General features: G+C 44.0%; 1 protein-coding gene across 4 annotated transcripts in view; it reads right to left on the minus strand.

Annotated features, from left to right (window-relative positions):
* Window positions 1–1,928: 1,928 nt before the first annotated feature.
* LOC138664133 (zinc finger protein 665-like) overlaps window positions 1,929–21,613 on the minus strand; it is a 104,998-nt gene continuing 85,313 nt past the window's right edge. For all 4 annotated transcript variants that reach the window (XM_069750570.1, XM_069750571.1, XM_069750569.1 and 1 more), the window contains one exon: window positions 1,929–3,884. In XM_069750570.1, the coding sequence (XP_069606671.1) occupies window positions 2,101–3,884 (1,784 nt within the window). In that variant the 3' untranslated portion in view covers window positions 1,929–2,100. The remainder of the gene's footprint in view (window positions 3,885–21,613) is intronic.

The raw sequence follows: 21,613 nt of genomic DNA on the forward strand, positions 1-21,613 counted from the left end.
CCTGCTCCCGCTCTTGTCCTGACAGCGGGCGCCGACATCATCGAGCTCGCTGTCAGTGTCGGCGACGACATCAGGGGAATGATGGGAGAAGCGCAGCGTTCCTTCCCTCATCAGTGCGGTGAGCTTTATCGGCTAGATGCCGATACAGCTCACCATGCGATGACGGGCAGAGGACCCACTGCTGGCATTGGGCCCCCCACCTGCTCAGGGGCCCCATAGCGGCAGAGCAGGGAGACTGATTCTCCCTGCTCTGCCGCAGAACGTAACTGTATCGGCGCACTCAGAGCGCGGGGCTCTGGGCGACAGCCCCCTCTGCCCCCCTGGTAGCTACTCTGCTTTTCTTATCCTTCTATTTTTTCCCCACTTCTGGTTTCAGAACTCCATTTCATGTTATGCCTCACTTCCGATTTTCACGAGATTTTATTCTGTGCTACAGTTCATGTTCTAGAATATCGGCTCATTATGACCTGCAATAATCACTTCTATGGAGCATGATCCTCCTGGAGACTAATTTTCATCTACCTTCAATTTACTTCTCATATACTTTACAAACATATGAATTATAGGGAATGCTCAAAACATGCTCTTTTAATGTAATATGTTTTAAAGCATACATCCTACATGATCATATATAAATGGACGCCATTTCTCTACCATATACTTTTGATCACACAATTCTCTTTTTTTATTATGGGCAACAGTTGCAAATCATGCAGCTGTGGCAAGGAAAACTAAGTCTCCGAGCAGTCACAAATACTCGGAGATCACCCGAGCGTGCTCTGGGAAACCCGAGCAACGAGTATACTCTCATCACTAATGCTAAATAGTTGCAAGTCAAATTTATGCATGAAATAGTCAAGATGATTGTCTATAAAATGATGGTAGTCTCACGAATGAAGAAGTGGTCCTGTTGATGTAATTATTTACAGATGATGGTTCTGGTGCTTTAATCATGTACTATTGATGTCTCTGGTGTTCTAATTAGTACTGATGATGATCTTGGTATCGTATTTATAGACCGCTGATTGATCTAGTGATGAAAACATTACTAGAACCATCATCACTCCATGAATACTGTATATCACCAGAGCCACCATCAGTACATGAATACGCCACCAGAACCACCAACCATCAGTTTTGTTACAAGCGATATTTGTTGCATGATGTATTTAAAATTCATCATACATATCCCTTTATCTATAATGGGGTCTGTTTGTTTTCAATTAAGGTGTCCAGCATTTGGCAAATACCCTAATGGAAACTAATCAGCCCCCATTATAGTTGAGCAATATTAGTTTCCATACATGTCCTTGGGTTTGAAATTTAAAATATAGGATGCCAGGGATGAATATCACTATGTGTCCCTCATATTGTATAAATAGTTTGCAAACAATGATCGATTCAATATCTAACTTTGAAATTGAAAAAGGTAACAATCCCAGTTGATGTGGTTGTTTCATTACCCATAGATGCGTTAGGTGTTGTGTTACTTTAGTCTCTGACCCATTCCTTTGCTTGGGTGGTAGGGGGCAGCATTTGCATCGTCTGCCTAGAGCACCAAGATATCTTGTCCAGGTCCTGGCAGCACATAGGAACATGGCTAGCTTATTTTTTTATTATTAATATTGTGTCTGTGCACTTGTCTGCAAGGAGAGGAATAACCGAGGAAGGTAATCATACTATGATGTAGGGCAGACTATGATAAATCATTTTGTTTGAGGGTGAGAAGTTTGAAAGAGTTTCCAATTCAGACTTAATTTGGGACCCCTTAATTGCTATGATCGCCCTTGATCACATCAAATTATAAGGTCACTCTTAATTGGATGAGACAAGCTGATCACTGAACAAATACCTTAGCAGCTCATATATAGCAGCATCTCTCCATTATCAGTGTCAAACAGGATGGAAAAAAGCATCACTCGACAACCTTTTAAAGCTGCAGTTGTAATGTAAAAGTAAAATATATTACACGTTGTAGATATATAACTCTATATGCGTATTATTTAGATACCAATTAGTTTTCAAAAACAAATGGTCAATGGTGTTTTCGCTTTCTTTTGGAAACTTGAATCTGACTTGTATATTTTCTTTTACGTTTTGTCAATAAGACAAATAAGGAAAAAAGCTACTTTTTGTGTGCATTTTCTGATGTGTAGCAAGATTTTTTTTCCAATTAAAACATTTCCCACAAATTGAACACGAAAATGGCTTCTCCACTGTGTGAGCTCTCAGATGTATAACAAGTCTTGATTTAGTATCGTAACCTTTCCCACATTCTGAACATGAAAATGGTTTCTGACCTGTGTGAATTCTCAAATGCCTAATTAAAACGGATTTTCGGTTAAAAATTTTCCCACATTCGGAGCATGAAAATGTCTTGTTGTCTGAGTGACTTATCTGATGCTCATCAAGACTTGATTTCTGTGTAAAACATTTCCCACAATCTGAACATGAAAATGGTTTCTCCCCTGTGTGAGCTCTCTGATGTATAACAAGTCTTGATTTAGTATCGTAACTTTTCCCACATTCTAAACATGAAAATGGTTTCTGACCTGTGTGAATTCTCAAATGCCTAATTAAAACAGATTTTCGTTTAAAAAATTTCCCACATTCGGAGCATGAAAACGTCTTGTTGTCTGTGTGACTTATCTGATGTTTAACAAGACTTGATTTCTGTGTAAAACATTTCCCACATTCTGAACATGAAAATGGCTTCTCCCCTGTGTGAATTTTCTGATGTCTAATAAGAACATGTTTGTGGTTAAAACATTTCCCACATTCTGAACATGGAAAAGGCTTCTCTCCTGTGTGAATTTTCTGATGTCTAATAAGAACATGTTTTTGATTAAAACATTTCCTACATTCTGAACATGAAAAAGGCTTCTCCTCTGTGTGAATTATCTGATGTCTATTAAGACGTGCTTTTTGGTTAAAACATTTCCCACATTCTGAACATGAAAATGGCTTCTCCCCTATGTGATTTCTCAGATGCCTAATTAAAGCTGATTTTTTTTTTAACAATTTCCCACATTCGTAGCATGGAAATGTCTTGTTGTCTGTGTGACTTAGCTGATGTATAACAAGACTTGTTTTATCTTTAAAACATTTCCCACATTCTGAACATGAAAATTGCTTATCTCGTGTGTGAATTTTATGATGTCTAATAAGATTTACTTTTTGGGTAAAACATTTCCCACATTCTGAGCAAGAAAATTTCTTATCCCCTCTGTGAGTTCTCTGATGTTTAACAAGAGAATATTTTGAATAATAACATTTCCCACATTCTGAACATAAAAAAGGCTTCTCCCCTGTGTGAATTCTCTGATGTGTAACAAGACGTGTTTTCCAATTAAAACATTTCCCACATTCTGAACATGAATATGGCTTCTCTCCTGTGTGAAGTCTATGATGTGCGACAAGATATGATTTAGTAGTGAAACATTTCCCACATTCTGAGCATAAGAATTGATTATCGCCTCGGTGAATTCTTTGATGTTTGTCAAGAGAATATTTCCAATAATAACATTTCCCACATTCTGAACATAAAAAAGGCTTTTCCCCTGTGTGAGTTCTCTGATGTGCAACAAGCCTTGATTTAGTATTGAAACATTTCTCACATTCTGAACATGGAAAGGTTTTCTTCCTTCTGTCAGCTATTTCATGTTCAACATCCATTCTGTGACTTTTGTTTAGCATATTTGTTTTTGAAGAAGCAGAAAAAAGGAACCGTTGATGAGGATCAGATGACAGATTTTTTCTGAGAAGGTTCTGGGATGTATCTGATACAATGTCATGCTCTTCACAAGTATCTGATAAAATACCAAGATTATTTGCTGGAAAATCTGAAAATATCATACATCCCTCTGCGCTCTTGGTGCAGTTATCTGCCAAAAAGAAAAATGATTTTATTATTTTTCAGTAATATTGCACTGGAATTATATTACTATTTATATTATCATATACTTTACATTATTTCCATGCAAACTGCAATACAATTCAATTATTGACAGAGACAAACCACAAAGAGGGACTCAGATTAAAGTGTTATGCCATCAGGTTATGTCCTTACAAATGTTCACTTCTATTATAGCCATCTTCTCGGTTCATGTTTCACCGTGTCTGTCATGAAATCGGTTCCAGTTACATGTTCAGAGGAGACTCATAAAAAAGATCTGTGATCTATTTTCCTAGGCGATTTAATCTCATACATTCTCTGACAGATACAATAACTATTGCACAGAGCAAAGCACATTGGAGGAGGCTGGTCAAGTACCCAAGTCAAAGTGTCAGGACAAGCACTCCGCATCTCACCAATTTGTCAGTGAGACCACGAAGAGATCCCATCGCTGCCACTAATTTGTCAAGAACCAACACTACTAATCCCACAATTGACTGGAAAATGATAAATGAGGCAATGGCTACTATTACAACTAGGCAGGTTATTGGGCTATACGTTTACTGTGAAAGAGTATATAGTATATACACCTTTATAATCAAAGGTATGTAGGCGTGAGGGGGTGTTATACACCCTATGAATCAGGCAATGTTGTGAAAGTCTCTGGGCTTCACTTATTGATACTAGAGGCATTGACTATAAAATATCGTCCCATATACCCTCACTAATATGGCCCACATCCTTAGTTTTGAGATTAATACTTTTTTTTCTTAAGGATCTGTTCCATAAGGCACTTGTAGTGAACTGAAATTACCCCTCTGGTCGATCCCTTCCCCACCACAGTGTCCAAGAAAGCCGCTTCCCTATTTTGAAAGAGGGAATTGTCTAGTTTGCAGATGTGTAAGCATGTCTTAACTGCAAATATTTGTAAAATCCTTTAGGCTGTGTGCACACGTTCAGGATTTTTCACGTTTTTTTGCTATAAAAACGTGATAAAACTGCGAAAAAAAACGCATACATTAAGCATCTTCTTATTAGAATGCAATCTGCAATTTTTGTGCACGTTGCATTTTTTTCCGTGACTGAATCGCATTCCAGAAAAGAATGCAGCATGCTCATTCTTTCTGCGGAAGCGCAGGGATTCCGCACACATAGGAATGCATTGATCCGCTTACTTTCCATATGTGGCTATGCCCACTATGCGGGAAGTAAGCGGATCATGTGCGGTTGGTACCCGGGGTGGAGGAGAGTAGACTCTCCTCCAGGCCCTGGGAACCATATAATTGTTAAAAAATAAAGAATTAAAATAAAGAAATAGTAATATTCTCACCTTCCGGCGTCACAGGCAGCCGTCCAGCTCCTTGCGATGCTTCCGTTCCAAATATTGCATTGCAAAAATTACCTGTGATGACGTAGCAGTCTCGCAAGACCGCAATGCATTATTGGGACCGGAGCATCGCGGCTGCCTGGGATGGCGGAAGGTGAGAATATTATGATTTTTTATTTTTAACTTTCTATCTTTTTACTATTGATGCTGCATAGGCAGCATCAATAGTAAAAAGTTGGTCACACTTGTCAAACACTGTTTGACAAGTGTGACCAACCTGTCAATCAGTTTTCCAAGGAATGCTACAGATCGCTTGCAAAACGCTAGCATTTTGCAAGCTAAAAAGCTTGCAAAACGCTAGTGTTTAGCGGGAATATACATGCCAATTCCGCATGCGATATACCCGCGGCAGGAGTTGCGGAATTGCCGCGAAAATTTCCACAGCAATTCTGCAACGTGTGCACTTAGCCTTACTTGGGAATCCCAGCTCTTTCAGAAATTCCAGAAAGATCTTAAATATGTTGTCTTTAATAAGTTGTGTGATCCTGGTGAGCATCTTTTCCTGACACTTCTCAAAACCTTCCGATTTACCAAATTATGGACAATCTGAGTTGATCCGGATAGGGAAATATTTTAAGTAACCTGTTATGACCATCGTCTCTTTAACTTTATTCCATATTTTGTGTATCCCTCAAATTGTTATACCCAAGTGATTATAATTTCAAAACACTCCTCCCTCCAAAGCCTCCGCCAAATTCCTTACGCCCAGCATGTGTCTAATCTTTCTAGAGAAGGAGGACGTACGCTCCATGGCTATTCCACCCCCTCAGATGCTGCAATTGTGTGGAGCAAAAAATACATCAGGGGGTCTCGAACATACAGACCGCATCCTCTTAAGGGTATGTGCACACGTAGAATGGTCCAGTGCGGATTTTTCTGCAGGAGATTTGATAAATCTGCAGGGCAAAAACGCTGCGTTTTTGCTGCAGATTTATCGCGGATTTACCTCGGTTTTTGTGCGGATTTCACTGCGGTTTTACACCTGCGGTTTTCTATTGGAGCAGGTGTAAAACCGCTGCGGAATCCACAGAAAGAAGAGACATGCTGCAGAATGTAAACCGCAGCGTTTCCGCGCGTTTTTTTCCACAGCATGGGCACAGCGTTTTCGGTTTCCCATAGGTTTACATTGTAATGCAAACTCATGGGAAACAGCTGCGGATCCGCAGCAAAATCCGCATCATGTGCACATAGCCTTCGGTCTCTGCAGGATCTCAAGTTTTATTCTTGGGGTGTTCATGTCCCTGGTAATACGGGTTACTTTGTCAAAAAAAAAAATCATAGGGGAAGCACTGTTGGTGCATTGTGAAGTAAGAAAGTAACTGTGGCATGAGGACCATTTTAATTACGTTGGCACTTCCTATCGACGACAGAGGCAGTTTACACCAGGCCGTTATTTTAGTCTGAAATGTAATCAAGATGGGATCAATATTTAAGGACTCATACTTTGTAGTATTATATTATTATTATTATTTATATAGCACCATTGATTCCATGGTGCTGTACATGAGAAGGGGTTACATACAAATTACAGATATCACTTACAGTAAACAAACAAACAATGACGGACTGATACAGGGGGGGGAAAACATTGCCCTTGCGGGCTTAAGGTACCGTCACACTAAGCGACGCTGCAGCGATACCGACAACGATCCGGATCACTGCAGCGTCGCTGTTTGGTCGCTGGAGAGCTGTCACACAGACAGCTCTCCAGCGACCAACGATCCCGAGGTCCCCGGTAACCAGGGTAAACATCGGGTTACTAAGCGCAGGGCCGCGCTTAGTAACCCGATGTTTACCCTGGTTACCATCCTAAAAGTAAAAAAACAAACGCTACATACTTACCTACCGCTGTCTGTCCTCGGCGCTCTGCTTCTCTGGTCTGGCTGTGAGCGCCGGGCAGCCAGAAAGCAGAGCGGTGACGTCACCGCTCTGCTTTCCGGCCGCTGTGCTCACAGCCAGACCAGAGAAGCAGAGCGCCGAGGACAGACAGCGGTAGGCAAGTATGTAGCGATTGTTTTTTTACTTTAACGATGGTAACCAGGGTAAACATCGGGTTACTAAGCGCGGCCCTGCGCTTAGTAACCCGATGTTTACCCTGGTTACCAGCGAAGACATCGCTGAATCGGTGTCACACACGCCGATTCAGCGATGTCTACGGGGAGTCCAGCGACGAAACAAAGTTCTGGACTTTCTTCCCCGACCAGCGACAGCACAGCAGGGGCCTGATCGCTGCTGCCTGTCACACTGGACGATATCGCTAGCGAGGACGCTGCAACGTCCCGGATCGCTAGCGATATCGTCTAGTGTGACGGTACCTTTACATTCTACAGGATTATGGGGAAGGAGACAGTAGGTTGGGGGTATTATATCTAGATATTTAAATGAGCAAACCACCTTAACCCCTCCTGACATTTGCAGTACATGTACATCATGATCGGAAAGGACTTCACAACCAATGCAGTACATGTACATCATGGCGACCACAAGTGCTCAGGAGGCTGTGCGCCAGCAATCGCAGCGGGATGTCAGCTGATTTTTGCAGCTGACATTCGGCTATCAGTGCCAGGAGCGGTGCGCCGCTCCGTCACTTCCGAGTCTCACCATATGGCTAAGCAGTAGAGTACAACTACATTTGCGGTGTTTCTACATTCAGCAGAAATTGCGGGACAAATTTTGGTGCCATTTTTACCTATTTGCCCGTGGGAAAATGTAAAATCTGGGGCCAAAACAAAATTTTGATGGTAAAAATTTGTTTTTTCTTTATTGCCCAATGGTATAAAATTCTCTAACTCACCTGTGGTGTCAATATGATCACTGCACGCCTAGATGAAATCATAGAGGTCTAGTTTGTAAACAATGGGGTCTCTTATATAACATAGTAACATAGTTATTAAGGTTGAAGGAAGACTAAGTCCATCTAGTTCAACCCATAGCCTAACCTAACATGCCCTAACATGTTGATCCAGAGGAAGGCAAAAATCCCATGTGGCAAATAGTAAGCTCCACATTGGGGAAAAAAATTCCTTCCCGACTCCACATACGGCAATCAGACTAGTTCCCTGGATCAACGCCCTATCAAGGAATCTAGTATATATACCCTGTAACATTATACTTTTCAAAAAAGGTATCCAGTCCCCTCTTAAATTTAATTAATGAATCACTCATTACAACATCATACAGCAGAGAGTTCCATAGTCTTGTAGATTGTGAGCCTTCGCGGGCAGGGTCCTCACTCCTCCTGTACCAGTTATGACTTGTATTGTTTAAGATTATTGTACTTGTTTTTATTATGTATACCCCTTCTCACATGTAAAGCGCCATGGAATAAATGGCGCTATAACAATAAATAATAAATAATAATAGTCTCACTGCTCTTACAGTAAAGAACCCGCGTCTGTTATTATGCTTAAACCTTCTTTCCTCCAGACGAAGAGGATGCCTCCTTGTCCCTGTCTCAGGTCTATGATGAAAAAGATCATCAGAAAGGTCTTTGTACTGTCCCCTCATATATTTATACATTAAAATAACATCACCCCTTAGTCTTCGTTTTTCCAAGCTAAATAGCCCCAAGTGTAAAAACCTATCTCGGTATTGCAAACCCCCCAGTCCTCTAATAACCTTGGTCGCTCTTCTCTGCACCCGCTCTAGTTCAGCTATGTCTTTCTTACACACCGGAGACCAGAACTGTGCACAGTATTCTAAGTGTGGTCGAACTAGTGACTTGTATAGAGGTAAAATTATGTTCTCCTCATGAGCATCTATGCCTCTTTTAATGCATCCCATTATTTTATTTGCCTTTGTAGCAGCTGCCTGACACTGGCCAGTAAATGTGAGTTTGTCATCCACCCATAAACCCAGGTCTTTTTCATTGACTGTTTTGCCCAGAGTTTTAGAATTAAGCACATCGTTATACATCTTATTACTTCTACCCAAGTGCATGACCTTATATTTATCCCCATTAAAACTCATTTGCCATTTATCAGCCCAAGCTTCTAGTTTACATAAATCATCCTGTAATATAAAATTGTCCTCCTCTGTATTGATTACCCTGCAGAGTTTAGTGTCATCTGCAAATATTGAAATTCTGCTCTGAATGACCCCTACAAGGTCATTAATAAACATGTTAAAAAGAGGGCCCAGTACTGACCCCTGTGGTACCCCACTGCCAACCGCTACCCAGTCCGAGTGTGCTCCATTAATAACCACCCTTTGTTTCCTATCCCTGAGCCAGCTCTCAACCCACTTGCACATATTTTCCCCTATCCCCATTATTCTCATTTTATGTATCAACCTTTTGTGTGGCACCGTATCAAAAGCTTTTGAAAAATCCATATACACTACGTCCATTGGGTTCCCTTGGTCCAGTCCGGAACGTACCTCTTCATAGAAGCTGATCAGATTAGTCTGACATGAACGGTCCCTAGTAAATCCGTGCTGTTACTGGGTCATGAGGTTCTTCCTCTTCAGATACTCCAGTATAGCATCCCTTAGAATGCCCTCCAGGATTTTACCCACAGTAGAGGTTAAGCTTACTGGTCTATAATTACCGAGTTCAGTTTTTGTCCCCTTTTTGAATATTGGCACCACATTTGCTATACGCCAGTCCTGTGGTACAGACCCTGTCATTATGGAGTCTTTAAAGATTAAAAATAATGGTCTATCAATGACTGTACTTAATTCCTGCAGTACTCGGGGGTGTATCCCATCCGGGCCCGGAGATGTCAATTTTAGTGATTTTTAGATGCCGCCGTACTTCCTGCTGGGTTAAATAGGTGATATTTAATGGGGAATTTTTATCACTCGTCATTTTGTCTGCCATGGGATTTTCTTGTGTAAATACTGATGAAAAAAAGTCATTTAGCATATTGGCTTTTTCCTCATCATCATCCACCATTTCACCCAGACTATTTTTAAGGGGGCCAACACGATAATTTTTTAGTTTCTTACTATTTATGTAGTTAAAGAATATTTTGGGATTATTTGTACACTCTGGCAACGAGTCTGTCTCAATCTTTGCTGCTTTGATTTGCTTTTTACAGAATTTATTTAATTTTCTGTATTTATTTAATGCCTCATCACTACCTACTTCCTTTAATTCTCTAAATGCTTTCTTTTTGTCACTTATTGCGCCCCTTACAGCTCTATTTAGCCATATTGGTTTCCTCCTATTTCTAGTATGTTTATTCCCATACGGTATATGCTGTGCACAGGTCCTATCCAGGATGCTAATAAATGTCTCCCATTTTCTTTGTGTATTTTTATGTCTCAGGATATTGTCCCAGTTAATTGCACCAAGATCCTCATCCGTTGGAAATTTGCCCTCCTGAAGTTTAGTGTCCTTGTAACCCCTCTACTACACATCTTATTAACGGATACATGAAAACTTATTATTTTGTGATCACTATTCCCCAAGTGACCCCCAACCCTTATATTTGATATGCGGTCTGGCCTGTTGGTTAATATTAGGTCTAGCAGTGTGTTATGTTTGCTAATGACAGGTGTTATGAAGGCAATCCAGAAACACAGTGTGCTTAGCGATCAGAGCGCACACAGTGATCTGACAAATACCCAAAAATACAAGAACGAGCTCTGAGACGTGGAAACTCTGTAGACTGCACACCTGATCCTATCCTAAACACAACTAAAAGCGGCAGTGGATTGCGCCTAACAACTACCTAGGCAACTCGGCACAGCCTAAGAAACTAGCCAGCCTGAAGATAGAAAAATAGGCCTGACTTGCCTCAGAGAAATTCCCCAAAGGAAAAGGCAGCCCCCCACATATAATGACTGTGAGTAAGATGAAAAGACAAAACGTAGGGATGAAATAGATTCAGCAAAGTGGGGCCCGATATTCTAGGACAGAGCGAGGACAGTAAAGCGAACTTTGCAGTCTACAAAAAACCCTAAAGCAAAACCACGCAAAGGGGGCAAAAAAAACCCACCGTGCCGAACTAACGGCACGGCGGTACACCCTTTGCGTCTCAGAGCTTCCAGCAAAACAAAAGACAAGCTGGACAGAAAAAAAGCAACAAAAAAGCAAAAAGCACTTAGCTATACAGAGCAGCAGGTCACAGGAACAATCAGGAGAAGCTCAGATCCAACACTGAAACATTGACAAGGAGCAAGGATAGCAGCATCAGGCGGAGTGAAGTAATGAAGCAGTTAACGAGCTCACCAGAACACCTGAGGGAGGAAGCTCAGAAGCTGCAGTACCACTTGTGACCACAGGAGTGAATTCAGCCACAGAATTCACAACAGTACCCCCCCCTTGAGGAGGGGTCACCGAACCCTCACCAGAGCCCCCAGGCCGACCAGGATGAGCCGCATGAAAGACACGAACAAGATCGGAAGCATGAACATCAGAGGCAAAAACCCAGGAATTATCTTCCTGAGCATAACCCTTCCATTTAACCAGATGCTGGAGTTTCCGTCTAGAAACACGAGAATCCAAAATCTTCTCCACAATATACTCCAATTCCCCCTCCACCAAAACCGGGGCAGGAGGCTCAACAGATGGAACCATAGGTGCCACGTATCTCCGCAACAACGACCTATGGAATACATTATGTATGGAAAAGGAGTCTGGGAGGGTCAAACGAAAAGACACAGGATTGAGAACCTCAGAAATCCTATACGGACCAATAAAACGAGGTTTAAATTTAGGAGAGGAAACCTTCATAGGAATATGACGAGAAGATAACCAAACCAGATCCCCAACACGAAGTCGGGGACCCACACGGCGTCTGCGATTAGCGAAAAGTTGAGCTTTCTCCTGGGACAAGATCAAATTGTCCACTACCTGAGTCCAGATCTGCTGCAACCTATCCACCACAGAATCCACACCAGGACAGTCCGAAGACTCAACCTGTCCTGAAGAGAAACGAGGATGGAACCCAGAATTGCAAAAAAATGGAGAAACCAAGGTAGCCGAGCTGGCCCGATTATTAAGGGCGAACTCAGCCAACGGCAAAAAGGACACCCAATCATCCTGGTCTGCAGAAACAAAACATCTCAGATGTTTCCAAGGTCTGATTGGTTCGTTCGGTCTGGCCATTAGTCTGAGGATGGAAAGCCGAGGAAAAGGATAGGTCAATGCCCATCCTACCACAAAAGGCTCGCCAAAACCTTGAAACAAACTGGGAACCTCTGTCAGAAACAATATTCTCAGGAATGCCATGCAACCGAACCACATGCTGAAAGAACAAAGGTACCAAATCAGAGGAGGAAGGCAATTTAGCCAAGGGCACCAGATGGACCATTTTAGAAAAGCGATCACAGACCACCCAAATGACTGACATCTTTTGAGAAACGGGAAGGTCAGAAATGAAATCCATCGAAATATGTGTCCAAGGCCTCTTTGGGACCGGCAAGGGCAAAAGCAACCCACTGGCACGAGAACAGCAGGGCTTAGCCCTAGCACAAATCCCACAGGACTGCACAAAAGTACGTACATCCCGTGACAGAGATGGCCACCAGAAGGATCTAGCCACTAACTCTCTGGTACCAAAGATTCCAGGATGACCAGCCAACACCGAACAATGAAGTTCAGAGATAAGTTTATTAGTCCACCTATCAGGGACGAACAGTTTCTCTGCTGGACAACGATCAGGTTTATTCGCCTGAAATTTTTGCAGCACCCGCCGCAAATCAGGGGAGATGGCAGACACAATGACTCCTTCCTTGAGGATACCCGCTGGCTCAGATAAACCCGGAGAGTCGGGCACAAAACTCCTAGACAGAGCATCCGCCTTCACATTTTTAGAGCCCGGAAGGTACGAAATCACAAAGTCGAAGCGGGCAAAAAATAACGACCAACGGGCCTGTCTAGGATTCAAGCGCTTGGCAGACTCGAGATAAGTCAAGTTCTTATGATCAGTCAATACCACCACGCGATGCTTAGCTCCTTCAAGCCAATGACGCCACTCCTCGAATGCCCACTTCATGGCCAGCAACTCTCGATTGCCCACATCATAATTACGCTCAGCGGGCGAAAACTTCCTGGAAAAGAAAGCACATGGTTTCATCACTGAGCAATCAGAACCTCTCTGTGACAAAACCGCCCCTGCTCCAATCTCAGAAGCATCAACCTCGACCTGGAACGGAAGAGAAACATCTGGCTGACACAACACAGGGGCAGAACAAAAACGACGCTTCAACTCCTGAAAAGCTTCCACAGCAGCAGAAGACCAATTAACCAAATCAGCACCCTTCTTGGTCAAATCGGTCAATGGTTTGGCAATGCTAGAAAAATTACAGATGAAGCGACGATAAAAATTAGCAAAGCCCAGGAACTTTTGCAGACTTTTCAGAGATGTCGGCTGAATCCAATCCTGGATGGCTTGGACCTTAACTGGATCCATCTCGATAGTAGAAGGGGTAAAGATGAACCCCAAAAATGAAACTTTCTGCACACCGAAGAGACACTTTGATTCCTTCACAAACAAAGAGTTAGCACGCAGGACCTGAAAAACCATTCTGACCTGCTTCACATGAGACTCCCAATCATCTGAGAAGATCAAAATGTCATCCAAGTAAACAATCAGGAATTTATCCAGATACTCACGGAAGATGTCATGCATAAAAGACTGAAACACAGATGGAGCATTGGCAAGTCCGAACGGCATCACTAGATACTCAAAATGACCCTCGGGCGTATTGAATGCAGTTTTCCATTCATCTCCTTGCCTGATTCTCACCAGATTATACGCACCACGAAGATCTATCTTAGTGAACCAACTAGCCCCCTTAATCCGAGCAAACAAGTCAGATAACAATGGCAAGGGATACTGAAATTTAACAGTGATCTTATTAAGAAGGCGGTAATCAATACACGGTCTCAGCGAACCATCCTTCTTGGCTACAAAGAAGAACCCTGCTCCCAGTGGTGATGACGATGGGCGAATATGTCCCTTCTCCAGGGATTCCTTCACATAACTGCGCATAGCGGCGTGTTCGGGCACGGATAAATTAAATAATCGACCTTTAGGGAATTTACTACCAGGAATCAAATTGATAGCACAATCACAATCCCTATGCGGAGGTAGAGCATCGGACTTGGCCTCTTCAAATACATCCTGATAATCAGACAAGAACTCTGGGACCTCAGAAGGGGTGGATGACGAAATCGACAAAAATGGAACATCACCATGTACCCCCTGACAACCCCAGCTGGATACCGACATGGAATTCCAATCCAATACTGGATTATGGGTTTGTAGCCATGGCAACCCCAACACGACCACATCATGCAGATTATGCAACACCAGAAAGCGAATAACTTCCTGATGTGCAGGAGCCATGCACATGGTCAGCTGGGCCCAGTATTGAGGTTTATTCTTGGCCAAAGGTGTAGCATCAATTCCTCTCAATGGAATAGGACACCGCAAAGGCTCCAAGAAAAACCCACAACGTTTAGCATAATCCAAATCCATCAGATTCAGGGCAGCGCCCGAATCCACAAACGCCATGACAGAAAACGACGACAAAGAGCATATCAAGGTAATGGACAGAAGGAATTTGGACTGTACAGTACCAATGACGGCAGACCTAGCGGACCGCCTAGTGCGCTTAGGACAATCAGAAATAGCATGAGTGGAATCACCACAGTAGAAACACAGACCATTCAGACGTCTGTATTCCTGCCGTTCAACTCTAGTCATAGTCCTATCGCACTGCATAGGCTCAGGTTTAACCTCAGGCAGTACCGCCAAATGGTGCACAGATTTACGCTCGCGCAAGCGTCGACCGATCTGAATGGCCAAAGACAAAGACTCATTCAAACCAGCAGGCATAGGAAATCCCACCATGACATCCTTAAGAGCCTCAGAGAGACCCTTTCTGAACAAAGCTGCCAGCGCAGATTCATTCCACTGAGTGAGTACTGACCATTTCCTAAATTTCTGACAATATACTTCTATATCATCCTGACCCTGGCACAAAGCCAGCAAATTTTTCTCAGCCTGATCCACTGAATTAGGCTCATCGTACAGCAATCCGAGCGCCAGGAAAAACGCATCGACACTACTCAATGCAGGGTCTCCTGGCGCAAGAGAAAATGCCCAGTCTTGAGGGTCGCCGCGCAAAAAAGAAATAATAATCAAAACCTGTTGAATAGGATTACCAGAAGAATGAGGTTTCAAGGCCAGAAATAGCTTACAATTATTTTTGAAACTTAGAAACTTAGTTCTATCTCCAAAAAACAAATCAGGAATAGGAATTCTTGGTTCTAACATAGATTTCTGATCAATAGTATCTTGAATTTTTTGTACATTTATAACGAGATTATCCATTGAAGAGCACAGACCCTGAATATCCATGTCCACACCTGTGTCCAGAATCACCCAAATGTCTAGGGGAAAAAAAAAAGTGAACACAGAGCAGAAAAAAAAAAAAAAATGATGTCAGAACTTTTTCTTTCCCTCTATTGAGAATCATTAGTTAGGCTCCTTGTACTGTTATGTTTGCTAATGACAGGTGTTATGAAGGCAATCCAGAAACACAGTGTGCTTAGCGATCAGAGCGCACACAGTGATCTGACAAATACCCAAAAATACAAGAACGAGCTCTGAGACGTGGAAACTCTGTAGACTGCACACCTGATCCTATCCTAAACACAACTAAAAGCGGCTGTGGATTGCGCCTAACAACTACCTAGGCAACTCGGCACAGCCTAAGAAACTAGCTAGCCTGAAGATAGAAAAATAGGCCTGACTTGCCCCAGAGAAATTCCCCAAAGGAAAAGGCAGCCCCCCACATATAATGACTGTGAGTAAGATGAAAAGACAAAACGTAGGGATGAAATAGATTCAGCAAAGTGGGGCCCGATATTCTAGGACAGAGCGAGGACAGTAAAGCGAACTTTGCAGTCTACAAAAAACCCTAAAGCAAAACCACGCAAAGGGGGCAAAAAAAACCCACCGTGCCGAACTAACGGCACGGCGGTACACCCTTTGCGTCTCAGAGCTTCCAGCAAAACAAAAGACAAGCTGGACAGAAAAAAAGCAACAAAAAAGCAAAAAGCACTTAGCTATACAGAGCAGCAGGTCACAGGAACAATCAGGAGAAGCTCAGATCCAACACTGAAACATTGACAAGGAGCAAGGATAGCAGCATCAGGCGGAGTTAAGTAATGAAGCAGTTAACGAGCTCACCAGAACACCTGAGGGAGGAAGCTCAGAAGCTGCAGTACCACTTGTGACCACAGGAGTGAATTCAGCCACAGAATTCACAACAGCAGTGCTCCCCTTCTTGTTGGATCCTGAACCAGTTGTGAAAGGTAATTGTCTCTCATAGTTGACAAAAACCGATTACCTTTGCTGGAACTGCAAGTTTCTGTTCCCCAATCTATTTCAGGGTAGTTGAAGTCCCCCATAATAATGACTTCTCCTTGAGTCGCAGCTTCATCTATTTGCTTTACGAGGATATTCTCCGTTGCTTCCATTATTTTTGGAGATTTATAACAAACCCCTATCAGTAATTTATTATTTTTTCCCCCTCCCCTTATCTCCACCCACAGGGATTCTACATTTTCATTAAATTCACCTATATTATCACGCCGGATGGGTTTTAAGGACAATTTTACATATAGACACACACCTCCCCCTGGCTTATCAATTCGGTCATTTCTGAACAGACTATAACCCTGTAAGTTGACAGCCCAGTCATGGCTCTCATCCAGCCATGTTTCAGATATCCCCACCATGTCATAATTATGCTCCAACAAGATTAGTTCTAATTCGTCCATTTTGTTGGCAAGGCTTCTGGCATTAGTATACATACACTTTATGTATCTCTCTGCACCTCTATTCTTTCTTAAATTATTAATTGTTCCAATCCCACCCCCATGCCACCGCCACCCCCATATTTGCACTATCCTCCCCTCCAACACAAACAAGAAAAACAAAACAAATGCAAAGTATTAAGATACAGACAGCAATTCAATAATTCCTCCCTTGGAAACTCCGTGAATCCAAAGTCACTGAATCACAAGTCACACTTACCGCCGTTCACACCTACACTCAGGTCACACTCAGCTCGCTCACACTCGCTAAGCTGATGTCACGGGGGTATTGGATAGACTAAAGCTGATTACCCGGGCCCCTGCGATATCCCTCAGACTAGGGAAACCCTGTCTGTCCCTCTCCCAGAATTTACACTGATGGTGTGCTTGTCTGGGCCGCCAGGCCTGACCCTAACTCCTGTTTCAGCCCTATGCTGAAACCTCCACCCGCTACCCAGTGATAAGACCACACACCAACCTACACAGAAAGTACAGACAGGGAAAACTGAAAATGCACCACACCACAGACACAGGAAAACACTATAATGTGCACAGGGCAAAAATAAACACAAATATAAGAAGGAGAAATATGACAAAGGATAATACACCACCAGATACGATACTTCAACTCCTAGACCACCACTCCAGACCGAGATCACCAGGTACAAGACACAAGCTATAATCGGCGACGCCCAAAGTCCAGAATGACTATTTAAAGGCCACGGGCGTGACCCAGCCTCCAACCAGATTAACCCTGGATAACCTGGTTAAAATCTAGCCGGCGCCACTGAGCGTATAGTGGACAAATGTGGAATTACCGCTGTCTGTCGTACGCCCTAGTGTGAATAGCGTCCGACATGACAGTACCCCGCCTTCTATGAGGGACCCCAGGGCCCTCACGTCTTATAGGACCCGGCTTGTCCGGATGGCGGCGGTGAAACATACTGACCAGCCGGTCTGCATGTATGTCCGAAGCTGGTACCCAAGACCTCTCCTCTGGCCCATAACCACGCCAGTGTACCAGATACTGTAATGTGCGTCGCACTATACGAGAGTCAACCACCTTGGAGACTTCAAACTCCAAATTGCCATCCACCAAGACAGGAGGTAGCATCGGCGCCGCGTCCACGGAACCCACCACCTTCTTTAACAGAGATCTGTGAAACACGTTGTGTATTTTATATACAGTAGGAAGCTCCAATCAGTAGGCTACTGGGTTAATGATGGCGGCGACCCTAAATGGACCAATAAACCTTGGACCCAATTTCAGGGATGGTACTTTGAGCTTTATGTTTTTTTGTGGACAACCACACTCAATCACCCACACTCAGGTCCGGACCTGGCACACGTCTACTGTCAGCCACTCGTTTGTACCTAGCACCCATGCTCAGCAAGCGCTGTTTCACTCTCCTTCAAACAGATGACAGTTGTGCTGCTAGCTGGTCCTCCTCAGGAACGCCAGCAGAGCCACCCTGACGCAGAGTACAAAACTGAGGATGGTACCCGTAAACACAAAAGAACGGGGACTCCCCAGACGATTCCTGGCAGTGATTGTTAATGGCAAACTCAGTCAAAGGAAGGAACGTCGACCATTCCTCCTGGTTGTCAGAAACAAAGCAGCGTAAGTACTGCTCCAAATTCTGGTTCATACGCTCGGTCTGACCATTTGACTGAGGATGAAACGCCGAAGAATGCGACAACTTGATCCCCAGCCGTGAGCAAAAAGCTTTCCAAAACTTTGCCACAAACTGAGTACCTTTATCAGACACTGTCAGACGGGACCCCGTGAAGTCTGACCACCTCCTGCACAAACACCTGAGCCAGAGTCTTTGCGTTAGGCAACGAAGGCAAGGACACAAAGTGCGACATCTTTGAGAACCGATCAACAACCACCAAGATGACAGTGTTCCAAGCAGAGGAAGGTAGGTCTGTAATAAAATCGATGGAGATCTCAGTCTTAGCTCTAGCACACGTGGTACATGCTGATACGTACGAGACCACGTCCTGTCAGATTTTGGGCCACCAAAACCGATGCGACACCAACTCCAAGGTACTCCTAACCCCTGGATGGCCAGCCAGAACAGCATCATGACGCTCACCCAACACCTTTAGGCAAAGATGGAGCGGTACAAATGATTTGTTAATGGGAAGCTCTGGTGGTACTTCCTCCTGAGCCTCGGCAATCTCCGCCTCAACCTCTGTCGTGAGAGCCGAGACCACTACACCCTTTTGGAGGATGGGTACCGGATCTTCCCGAGGTTCTCCCCCCGGAAAACACCTGGATAAAGCATCTGCCTTAGTGTTCTTAGACCCCGGACGGTACGTGATAAAAAAGTTGAAACGCGTGAAAAACAATGCCCTGCGAGCCTGCCTGGGGGACAGACGCTTGGCTGACTCTAAATAGAGCAGATTTTTATGGTCGGTGATAACTGTAACCTGGTGGACCGCCCCCTCCAAGAAGTGTCGCCATTCCTCAAAAGCCAACAACTCCCTGTTGCAGATATCGTAGTTAGGTTTGGCGGACGACAGCTTCTTGGAAAAGTAGGCGCATGGACGCAACTCGCCCAAGGATGAGTCTTGTGACAGCACCGCCCCCACTCCAACCTCAGACGCATCGACCTCCACGGTAAATGGTTTTGATACGTCCGGTTGTACCAGAATGGGGGCCGAAGCAAAACGGTTCTTCAGAAATTCGAATGTGCGCACAGCAGCCTCCGGCCAGACGGAGAAATTGGTACCCTTTTTCGTCATGTCAGTAAGCGGTTTAGCAATGGTAGAAAAATCTTTGATACATTTTCTATAATAATTAGAAAATCCGAGGAACCGCTGGAGTGCTTTTAGGTTATAAGGCCGTTCCCAATGCAGCACCGCTTGCACCTTAGCGGCGTCCATTTTAAACCCTGAAGCAGACACAATATAACCCAAGAAAGGCAACTCCTGAACCGAAAAAACACATTTCTCAAGTTTTGCATAGAGCTTATTTTCTCTGAGTAGCTGTAACACCTGCCTCACATGCTCTAAAGGAGTATCACGGTCACATGAATAAATGAGAATGTCATCTAGGTACACAATAACGAATTTCCCCAGTACATGCGAGAACACATCATTTATGAAATGTTGGAATACAGCAGGCACGTTTGTCAACCCAAATGACATCACCAAATTTTCAAAATGACCCTCAGGAGTATTAAAAGCAGTCTTCCACTCGTCACCTTGACGGACTCTTATGAGGTTGTATGCCCCCCTGAGGTCAAGCTTGGAAAACCACTTAGCACCAGCCACCTGGTTGAACAAATCAGATATCAGTGGCATAGGGTATGGATCACGAACCGTAATCTGGTTTAACTCCCTAAAATCCAGACACGGGCGTAGTCCGCCATCTTTCTTCTTAACGAAGAAGAACCCCGCTGCCACCGGCGAGGACGAAGGCCTGATGTGCCCTTTGCTCAGACTCAGCAATGTAGTCCTTTAGGGCTTGCCTCTCAGGACCAGAGATGTTAAACATCCTAGCTTTCGGCAACTTGGCCCCTGGTTTAAACCTAATAGTACAGTCATAGGGTCGATGTGGTGGCAATTCAGAGCAACCCTTCTCAGAAAACACATCTGTGAAATCCAGGACTCAGTGACTCAGGAATGCTGGAAGTCACAGCAGACACACATGTGGCCAGGCAATTCTCCTGGCAAAATCCGCTCCACTGAATTATATCCTGAGTTTTCCAGTCAATCACCGGGTTGTGCATAGACAACCATGGAAAACCCAGAACCATTTGTGCAGGAAGATTACTGAGCACCTTACATGTAACTTGCTCAGAATGTAGGACCCCAATGTGGAGTTTAACCTCAGCCACAAACTCAGTAATCTCCCCCTGTGGGAGTGGAGTAGCATTGACGGTGACCACCCGGATAGGATGAGGCAGTTTATCGAACGTGAACCCGGCCGTGCGCGCAAACTCCGCATCAATGAGATTAGTGGCCGACCCACTATCCACAAACACAGTGATTGGCAGCTCTCTACCAGCGACAATAACTCTGGCAGGGAGCATATATTGAGAGACCCCCATGGAGGATATGCATAAGCTCAGATTGGCCTCCTCCACACCCTCTGAGCTTAAAAGTTTTCCGCCGTTGCGCTTTTCTTAGAAAACAGAGGACAAGCATTTACATGATGCCCTTTTTTACCACAGCAAAAAACAGGCTCCCTGCTTCCTGAGTGAGGAGGCAAGATGATGTGACACCCCTGCGATTTGCATAGGCTCCGTGGGCTCACCTGCAGCAACCACACGTGCACCTACGCTCTCCCCCATAGACGGCGTCTCTTGCGCCCCCTGACGCAAACGGCGATCAATGCGGACAACAAGACTCATGGCAGACTCTAGAGAAACAGGAGTCTCATACATAAGGAGGGCTTGTTTAACCCTTCTCGAAACCCCATGTACAAATTGACTTCGCAGCGCAGGGTCATTCCATTGTGTGTCCACTGCCCAGCGGCGAAATTCAGAACAGCAATCCTCCGCCATTCGCTCCCCCTGGCGGAGAGCGCGTATTTTAGACT

The sequence above is a fragment of the Ranitomeya imitator genome, chromosome 2 (genome assembly GCF_032444005.1).
Source record: "Ranitomeya imitator isolate aRanImi1 chromosome 2, aRanImi1.pri, whole genome shotgun sequence".
Taxonomy (NCBI): Eukaryota; Metazoa; Chordata; class Amphibia; order Anura; family Dendrobatidae; genus Ranitomeya; species Ranitomeya imitator.